The sequence below is a fragment of the Gossypium hirsutum genome, chromosome A11 (genome assembly GCF_007990345.1).
Source record: "Gossypium hirsutum isolate 1008001.06 chromosome A11, Gossypium_hirsutum_v2.1, whole genome shotgun sequence".
NCBI classification, from domain to species: Eukaryota; Viridiplantae; Streptophyta; class Magnoliopsida; order Malvales; family Malvaceae; genus Gossypium; species Gossypium hirsutum.
In genome coordinates, this window is record NC_053434.1 from 20,973,254 (window position 1) to 20,983,937 (window position 10,684).

General features: G+C 34.4%; 1 protein-coding gene across 2 annotated transcripts; it reads left to right on the forward strand.

Annotated features, from left to right (window-relative positions):
- Positions 1-6,657: 6,657 nt before the first annotated feature.
- Positions 6,658-9,648, forward strand: LOC107892014 (receptor-like protein kinase FERONIA). 2 transcript variants are annotated; one of them, XM_016816976.2, is made up of 2 exons: positions 6,718-7,105; positions 7,304-9,648. In XM_016816976.2, exons 1-2 carry the CDS (start codon positions 6,888-6,890, stop codon positions 9,552-9,554), a joined length of 2,469 nt encoding a protein of 822 aa, XP_016672465.1. In that variant the 5' UTR covers positions 6,718-6,887; the 3' UTR covers positions 9,555-9,648. The 2 variants fall into 2 exon arrangements, with proteins under 2 accessions (XP_016672464.1, XP_016672465.1); XM_016816975.2 differs by having other exon boundaries at positions 6,658-9,648.
- The last annotated feature ends 1,036 nt before the right edge of the window (positions 9,649-10,684 follow it).

The following is a 10,684-nucleotide window of genomic DNA, read 5'->3' on the forward strand; positions in this document are numbered from 1 at the left end:
CAAATCCGATGACACTAGTTATATTCAAAGTTCTTTTTTAATAAAACGTTCAGTTCAATGATGTCAATCAGTAACAGTCAATTTTCAGTACAATGGCACATTCATTCAATAGTTTAGTACATTAATTTACCCCTATTAACATAACTCGGACCTAGACGGATACACAGATCCAATCCACACATCGAGATAGCACATAGTACTCATCGGCCAAAGACAGAACGGTAAAAGTAATAGTAACAGTATGGTACAGAGTACCTTATCGGAATAAATCTGGAACAGTAACAGTAAGCGACACACAAGTGTCTCATCGACTAATGGTCAATATATCCCTGAACACTTCCAATCCTATGGTATGCCAACTACATCCATCAAGCCCGACGCTGTTAATAGGGTATTCAAATCATTTCATTTTAATACAGAAACAGTAACAGTTTCCATCACATCATTCATCTTACATATTAACTAATTAAAAATAGCAATTACATTTACTAAATTATTAAGCATGGTTTATAGAAATACAAACCGATAATTCTTTGACTTATTCCTCGTTCACTTTCTCTTTCCTTTTCTTTGACGATGTTTTCGGCACTACGTTAGCTACGAGAAATTAAACAATTTAAAAATTATCAATATACTATATCACATTACACATTTCAATTTCTACACAACTTTTGCTTAAATTCTAATTTAGTCCTATCACCATAACCATTCTTTCTCTCCAAAATAAATCTTATATTTTCACTCAATTATCACTTTAAACCATTCCAAATCTTAAATTTTATAAAATAAAACATTAATCATAGAATCCTCTCAATTCAGTCCCTACTATTACAAAACTTATATTTTCTTTTACAATTTAATCCTTTTTCACTTCTAACTTGAATTTCCATCAAATTAACACTTAATTCTTCCATTTATTCAACTTAATCAACATCTAAAAATTTAGTAAATTTCTAAATTTCAACATAATTCAAGTAGGGCTTTGTTTTAGGATTCCAAAAACATCAAAATTACAAGAAAATGGATTAAATTGACTTACCAATTAAGCTTCAAACGTTAAAACGCTATTTTTCCTTTCTTTTCCTTTCCCTTTTTCTTTCTTTCCTTCCCTGTTCTGTTTCGTTTTCATTCATTCTTTTATTTCTTTATTCTATTTCTTTTATTTTCTTTAATTATTATATTATATTATTATTATATTTTACTTAATATATTTATAATACATATGTATGTATTATATTTTATACACATGTAACTAATTTTTACCATACACTTGTCACTTAAGGTTTATTTACTAATTTAGTCCTTTGACTTTTCTTTAATCTATAATTAAATTTTTACACTATATTCAATCTAGTCCTTTCACTAAATTAGCTTTAATTCAAGCTAATTCACTCAACCAAAGTCTAATTAACTACACTACTAGCTTCGTAAATATTTCTAATAAATATTTACAAATTCATTTTGCGAAAATAATGACAAAAAAATTCAATTTTTTTTATACCCGTAGATTTTGGGTCGTTACAGAATCAATGTACACAGTTTCCAAATAGTCACACCCACACCCATATCACTTAACCACTGAAGCAAATACTCATTTATTAGGCAATATCACATTAACGAGTCACTTAACTAATGCAATGATTGCATATAACAGTTATGTTTGAGTCAAAACAGAGTCCCGATTACCCTTACTAAGACCTAGCCAAGGGTCAGAATACACAGAACCACAAATAGGTCATAAATCAACACAGTATAAAATTTGGCAAGGTAGGACCACATGGCCGTGTACCTCGGCCGTGTGGAAATGCCCTGACTGTGTGGCAGTCTACACTTCTATGTGGAGGCCACACACGCCTATGTGGAGGGGGCACACACCCGTGTGAGCTGTCCGTGTAACTCACTGTCGAAAAATGCTAAAATTAAGAACAGATGAGACACAACCTTGTGGAGATCTCACACACTCATGTGGGACACATACTCATGTAGCCAGGCCGTGTGGTACCAAAAATAATTCAAAACCCCAAATCCCTAATTACACACAGTTATGTAGACTACCCGTGTGCAGCATACACCCGTATAGACTGCCTGTGTGCGGCACACACCCGTGTGGCCACCCATGTGGTCACGAAACCACACCAAAACAACCTAGAAAACATGAATTTCGACATCAAAAGATAATTATCCTCTTATAATGCAGAAACACATCCTAACTAGTCAAATGTTATGCAATTTAACTGTAATACAACGTTATAATTACGCAATCACTGGAACACCCGAAAATATCGAATTTCACAAAATTGATTCAGTAATTCATAATTAAATTAAAAGTTATGAGACCCACACATGAATTCACGATTCCAAACACTAAAGAAGATCGAAAATCCTCCTCAACAAAATTCTATAACCTCAATTATACAAACAAAAACCAATATCATTACCATACCAATCAAACACACATGAACAACCTAAAATTGCTCTACCAAAAACCAAGAACACCACTTACCTCTACTCGAAATTTTAAACTACAGAAACACCATCAACGAAAATTAAAAAGAAGAATTTAATGACAAAGAAACGAATAATTTTTAAATCCTGAAGAAAAATAAAGAGAAGAGAAGAAAAATAAAAACTGGCAAGAGAGAGTGGGAAGAGAAACAAGAGAATGTGAAAGTGGTTTTAGGAAGTTTTATCCAAAAAACATAATTCAAATTCAAATTAAAATAGGTATTTTGGACTTTAAAACAAACTAAATTAAAATTATTTTCCCAAACCATGTATATGACGGCTCGAACTCAAAACCTAGAGGTACGCTAACATACAACAAATCACCAAACTAGCAAGCCCATTCTGACACTAAAACGCGGACACAACTTCAAATACCCGAACTAGCCACTGACCCTACCTACAAATCACAAAACTTCTAACCCCAAATCCAAGGTGTTACAGGTGACGTCACGATGTCAAATGTATGCTGTCGTGATGAGAAATGGCATGTAATGTCTTGTTGAGACGAGGAACCCTGTCATCTCAACGAGGCCAAATAGTGAGTGACATTGCAACGTCGAGTGGACTGACTTCATGACGTGACAAACTATTTGGCGATGTCACAATGTCAATCCTGTGTTTTGAAATTTTCTCTTGATTTAATCTCGGGTTAATCTAAAAGCTTTCGTAAACTTATTTATGACCCAAGAATGATTTTATATTGTATTGTTTGTTTATAATTTTTTATGAATAATAGCTTGATGATGTGAATTCGTATTTAATTTTATTGCAGCTGCTCAGGTAACGAATATGACACACTAAGCTCGAACCCAATGATTGGGTCGAGTACAGGGTGTTACATTTAGTGGTATCAAGCTATAGGTTTAGCCGATTCTCGAACTAAATCGATCTCATAATTGAGTCTAGAGGTACATGTAAAAGTTGAGTCGAGATTTGGATGTTGATTATAAAATATATTTGTTTTATAGTTGAAAATATCCGGTGAATCAATAAATGATGTTGGGAATGATGTTTACAACAATGTTCGCTCTGTTGGGAGTGATAATAGAATCAGTCGGTGCTCGACAACATAAAAATGATAGCCTTTGATAGGAAGAAACAAATCTGCTTCACTCCATAGCGGAGACCCTTTAGCGAGTAACATGAGCTGTTCTGTAGGTTGTTTCAGTTGTTGTAATTCGACAAGCTCCGATAAAGAAGTTGCATAAATATGGTGCAACTGAATTTAAAGAATTGAAAGGCGTCAACCCCTAGTCAATTGAATCATGGTTAGAATCGACGAATCGGATTCTGCAACAGCTTGAGTGCTTTCCGCACGAATGTGTCACATGTGTAGTATCTCTTTTGAAAGATGAGGCATATCAATGATGGTTGACCGTTACCCGACATGTGCCATTCGATAAGGTTGATTGGACTTTTTCAGCTAGAGTTCCAGAAGACGTATATCAACCAATTGTACCTAGAAGACTGTAAGCAATAGTTCATGACTTTAAAACAATGCGAGATGTTTATTGTTAATTACGAGCGTGAGTTTCTACGATTTAGTAAATATGCCTTGAAATTAGTTCTGACGGAAGAGGAAAGCTGTAAATGTTTCTTGTATGGTTTATGGGATGAACCCAAAGTCCAATTATTGTTACACAGAATAAAAGTGTTTGTTGATTTGACCAAATGAGTGAAAATGGTCGAGCAAGTGTTGAACTTGGACAAGAAACTAGAGCCTTCCCGAGCCTTCAAAAAATGACTCGAGACTTCTAGCACGCATTCGTTACCTAAACGAGCTAGAGAGTCTAGAAAGCATTAGAGATCAGCTCTGAGATATGTCAGGTTCGAGAGAGGTCAAAATCGACAACTAACAGTGTCAGTAGGCAGTGTGAGAAGCCCTGTTAGAGCTGTCGATACCCCGAGCTGTGAACTGTGTGGGAAAAGACATAAGGGTGAGTGTTGGAAGAAGACCAATATGTGTTTCTGATATTGGTCTTTGGACCATTTTGCCCATGATTGCTTGAGGAATAATGTTGATTCACCTGTTTCTACCTAGAAGTTCTCTCCTGTTGTTAGGGTTGAGGAAATCAATGTGGTGGATCTGTATCAAGAGGTACTATGAAGAAAGGGGTTGAGTTTATACAATATAGAGATATGAGGTTAAAGCCCTAGCATGAGCATACGTAGTCTGTGTCCGTGAGGAAGGCGATGCTACAGATGTAGTAGCATGTATTTTCCTTTTATATTTAGTACCTGTATATGCCCTGATTGATCTTGGTTCTTCCCAATCTTATGTGAATTCTGGTTTTTTGAAATCTAGTAGTTTAATATAATTAATATTCTTTATTATTTTAATAAAATAGAATTTAAACTTACAATATTATTATTAAATAAAAATACTATTATTAACGTTTGTTGAAAAATGTTTTATATTACTATTTTAATAATAAATATATATATGATAACTTATAAATATTTAATTATAAATATTTCATAATATAAAATATTTGTATTTTAATAACAAAAATATTTTAAAAAATGATATTTAGTAATTATTATAATAATTTAAGAGTTTTAAAATATGTATTGGTTAATGTAATATTAACATAAAATAATAATTTAAATAACATTATTTGAGTTTAACTTAGATTAGGATAATTCTAGAAAGTTACTTTTTAGCCTCTTAATAATAACATGTCACATCATATTTTTAAAATTTACATGAATAATATAATAAATCAAGAAATATCAAATTAACTCTTATTATTATTATTTTTAACTTTAAAATTAATAAAATTAATTTATTTTTATAAAATTCTAAAACCATAAACTCTAAAATTATAAACCCTAAATCTTCATTTAATCCTTTGCCTAAAATCATAAAATTTAAAATTCTAAATTCTAACCAACCATATCATACCTTGGGGTTACCATTATTATTTGTTAATTTTATTTAAGTGTTTTACATTAATTTATTTCATTAATTAAAATTAATTAGGGTTAAAATATTACTACATTAATTTATTTCATTAATTAAAATTAATTAGGGTTAAAATATTACTAAGGAGAATTAATCTAGTGTTAGAAAATGTATAATATTAATTAGAAATTCTTTTTAAAAAAATATGAAGTGAAATGTTTTTATTGAATGCTTAAAAAGTGATTTTTTTGAATCATCCTAATATAATTTAAGCTCATATTATTCTTGTTTTTTAATATTAAAAATTTTATTTTATATAATTATTGGTGTCTTCATTCGTTTCATGGTCTGAGCTTAGTCTTGTTCTAACTGAATATTTTAAATATTATTGTTAAGCTAAAACTATTTGAAATATTGATATTAAAAAATCAATAGATTATGGATAATATAAAACTTTTAAATAATTAATATCTTAATATTTATCTCAATATTTATATACAAAATGTGAAAAAATATTTTAATTGTAATTATATTGAGATAAATGATATATTGTAATTATTTTAATATTTTAATTTAATATTATTAATATTTTAAAAATTAATAATAGTAATTTATACGTTTAATATTAAGATAATATTTTATTATTAAGATTTATCATTATAATATTAATTCTTAAAATATAAAAAATTATTAGCTAATATTTTAAAATTGTTTCAAATATTAATATTTTAATATTTATTTCAAAATTGCTATTTAAAGGAAAAAGATTTGTAAGAAAATAGGCAAATAACATAAAGCCTTTTTTTTTTAACTGAATCCACCAAATATCAAGAAATCTCTAATTTTTTTCCGAAAATTATTTTCCAGAAAGAAGATTTGAAAGTGAATTGATTTTTCTTTTTTTCTTTTGAAAGCACATTTAATTTGAGACTTATGCCCTGAAGAAAGAGTCAAATTGGGTCCTAGCTTCAGGCAACCACAAATAAGATGTGGATGAATAGAATGACCACTGAAAACAGTTCACTCTCAAAAAGCTATCCTATATATGCTGTTAAAAAAATCAATAAAATCTTATTAAAGATACGTGCTCAAACTATATGCTTTTCGCTTTCCAGAAAATTGTCGCGTTCCCATTGTTGAATCAGTCCCATGGCTTCTTTTCCAAAGTTAGGGGTCCCATCCCATCCACCCATCCCCTGTTTTGGTTCGCAACTTTAAGCTATCCAATGGAAAAATAAAAACAGTCGGGTCTTCATCACCTTATCATCAAAAGCTGTGCATCACTAATAATATCAAGTTTACTTGACTTCGTTAAGGTCTTTAAAAAACCAACAGCAAACAGTAATATTGGTGAGATACCCTTAAAAAGCCACCTACCCGTTCTTTTCTCAGATTCCATCTTCATCGCCTGCTAATTAATAAGCATGAAAAATTTTCTTTCTAATCTGTAACGAAGTAAGATTTATAATTCAATTCGATGCTCCCTTTCTTTCTCTTACTCCATCTCCTCTTCTCTTTTACTTCAGCCGTGAACTCAGCAGCTTATACCCCAACCGATTATATTCTCCTCGACTGTGGTGCACCATCATCATCAAATCTAGTATCCGAAGATGGGCGGAAATGGGTCACCGATGAAAGATCCAAATTCGCTACCTCTAATTCCGAGAACGCTTCACCTAAGTCCACAGCCACCAGGCAAGATCAATCTGTTACTCAAGTTCCTTACATGACTGCTAGAGTTTTTCATGATAAATTCAATTACAGCTTTCCAGTATCAGCTGGTCTCAAATTTCTTCGTTTTTATTTCTACCCGGTTCAATACTCTGGCTTTGATGGAGCCACTTCTTTCTTCTCTGTTACCGCTAATAATCACCTTCTCCTGAAAAACTTCAGTGCCTATTTAGCTCTTTCTGCTGAGAATGGTCGGCCAGCCTCGTTGATCAAAGAGTTTATGGTACCTTGTTTCGAAACCGAGAAGCTGATTGTCACCTTTTCGCCATCGCCCAACTCTTTTGCCTTTGTAAACGGTATTGAAGTTGTTTCCATGCCGAAAGACATGTATGTAAAACACCAAGAAGACTCTGTATCTTTTGTAAATAGTAAAATTCCCTTCGAAATTCCTGATGCTACTGCTTTCGAAACTGTTTATCGTCTAAACGTTGGTGGAGCAACCGTGGCAAACGTGAATGACACCGGAATGTTTCGAACTTGGCGGGATGATTCGCCTTATATATTTGGAGCTGCATTGGGAACTGTTCCTAGTCGGTTCAACGTTACCATCAAGTACACCAACGACACTCCGGCTTATACAGCTCCGGCTACTATCTACACCACGTCAAGGACTATGGGGCCAGAGCCAAAAATCAATATGAATATCAATCTCACGTGGAACTTCTACGTTGACGGTGGCTTCAACTACCTCCTTAGGCTCCATTTCTGCGAGACTCAATTGGAAGTAACGAAGGCAGGTCAACGTGTCTTTGACATATTCATCAACAATCAAACTGCAGAGCATGATGCCGATGTCATAAATTGGAGTGGTGGTAACAACATCCCGGTGTATAAAGATTATGTTTTGTTGACTCCAAGTGACGGTCACAGCAAGCAAACACTATGGCTGGCTTTACACCCTACCAAACCTGCAAGGTATCAGGATACAATCCTCAACGGTCTAGAGATCTTTAGACTCAACAAATCAGACGGTAGTCTTGCAGTGCCAAATCCTGAATCAAGTTCGAGTCCTTCACCACCGTCGCCCAGCGTCCGGAAAAATAAAAAGGGGTGTTCACTAGTTATGATCATTACCATAGCTGTCTTTAGTGGCGTATTTGCTCTTTCTCTCATCATATGCGTTTTCATTTACAAGCATAAAGTTAGGAGAGTAAAGGATTTAGCTGTCAGCGAACCAAAATCATCTTGGGCGCAACTACCTTGCCCATCAAACTCCACATGTACTACCAGCGTTTCCTTACTACCGTCCGATCTTTGTCGTCGGTTTTCGATCGTCGAGATTAAAGAAGCCACCTTGAATTTCGATGAGCAGTTCATTATCGGGTCAGGAGGATTCGGACACGTATATAAAGGTTGCATTGATGGCGGGTCGACTACGGTGGCCATCAAAAGGTTGGATTCATCATCAAGGCAAGGGATCCGGGAGTTCCAAACTGAACTCGAGCTACTCTCCAAGCTACGCCATGTCAATCTCGTGTCCTTGATTGGTTTTTGTGATGATCTGGGGGAGATGATACTCGTCTATGAGTACATGGCTCGGGGGACCCTTCGTGATCATCTTTACAAAACGAAGAACCCTCCTTTGCCATGGAAAAGGAGGCTGGAAATATGCATTGGAGCTGCCCGTGGATTGCAGTACCTTCACGCAGGTGTGAAGCAGGCAATCATCCACCGGGATATCAAATCAACCAACATACTATTGGACGAGAACTGGGTGGCCAAGGTTTCTGACTTTGGATTGTCTAGACTGGGTCCAACAGACATGTTTCAAAGCCATGTGAGCACTGTAGTTAAGGGAAGCGTTGGGTATGTGGATCCTGAATACTACCGAAAGCAACAGTTGACTGAGAAATCCGACGTTTACTCGTTCGGTGTGGTTTTATTCGAAGTATTATGCGCTCGACCGGCAATGATTCCAGGGCTACCAAAGGACCAAATCAGCCTGGCTCGATGGGCCAAGATTTGCCTGAAAAGAGGAAGCCTTGAAAGCATTGTGGACCCCAACTTGATGGGTGATATTTCACCATTGTGCCTAAAGAAATTCGGAGAGCTTGCGGAGAGTTGTATCAAAGATGAAGGAATAGAGCGGCCACTCATGAATGAAGTGGTTTGGGGGTTAGAATTTGCATTGCAAATGCAAGAGAGTGGGAACATGAACATCGTCAACATGGAAGGTGGCGATGAGGTGATGAAGTCGTGCAGCAGCCAAACCAGTCCATTGAAGCCGGGAAGAGTAGGAGGAGGTACTACCACGGATGATGATAACGAAGAGTTGTTTAGTGTTTCAGGTGGGAAAGTGTCGGAATCAGGGAGCACGATTAGCAGTGTAGGAAGGAGTGTTACACGAGGTGATCTTGATAGAACCAAATCTGAGAGTGTCTTCTCTGAGATTATGAATGCAAAGGGGAGATAGAGTGTTAGAATGTAACACTCAAATATTACATACTAGATGCGCATTATTTAACACGAGTGTAAGTACAAAATATTTAGTGGATATTTTCTTTTTATTTGATAAATTCATTATAATTTTGAATACAAAAATTTAGTTCTCATAAAATCTAAATTGCACAAAATTAGGCAATGGTAATGAAATTATTGGTGAGATTGGTTAGCAAATTATTATTATGGCTTTTACACACTTTCATAATCTTTTCGAATAATGGCAAGTTTTACTCTTGTATTTTAATGAAATTGTCAATATCCTCCCTATACTTTTAATTTATTCATTTTGGTGCCTAATTTTCTTTCCATCTTCTATTTTGGTACTCACCTTAATAGCGTTAAAATGTGTCAGAACTTGACATATGGCCCATTGAATGAGCAACACGTGTCATGGTTGTTCAGAGGATAGGGACTTGGGAAAGAATTTTCCCTTTTTATATTTATAGGTTTGAAACATGAAAAAAAGAAGTTAATGCCTCCTTTCAACCCTCGTTCATCACAACCAACAACACTTTTTTTTCCCTGAACCAACCCCCTTCTTTAAACCGTAATAAGCCCTCCATGGACACTTTCCCTTTCACTTCCGCCTCTTTCTCGCCCTCAATCTATCCTTTTTTTCCCCTTTATCCATTGCTTTGCACACCACGATTGCCTCCTTCCTTTTCATGCCTCTTCGATGTATATTCCAACCCATTCTCAGTCTTTGCTGTCAATTTCATTGACGAAAAAGAAAGGGAAGAGGAAGAGGAGAAGGAAGTAGAGAGGTGGGATGTAATGACCCAATAGTCGGGTAATCGAAAAGTGCATTTTTAATTCACCGTTTTCGTAAAATGAATTTGTAAATATTTATTAAAAATATTTACGAAGCTAGTTGTGTGGTCAATTAGGTTTTAATTAGGAGAATTAGCTTGGATTAAGGTTAATTAAGTATAAGGACTAGATTGAATAAAGGGTAAAAGTTGAATAATAGACTAAAGAAAATTCGAAGGATTAAATAAATAAATAAACCATATGTAACACTTGTATAATAAAAAGTGATACAAGTGTATGGTAGGCGTAAAATATATGTGGAAAAATAATTTACATATGTATAAAATACTA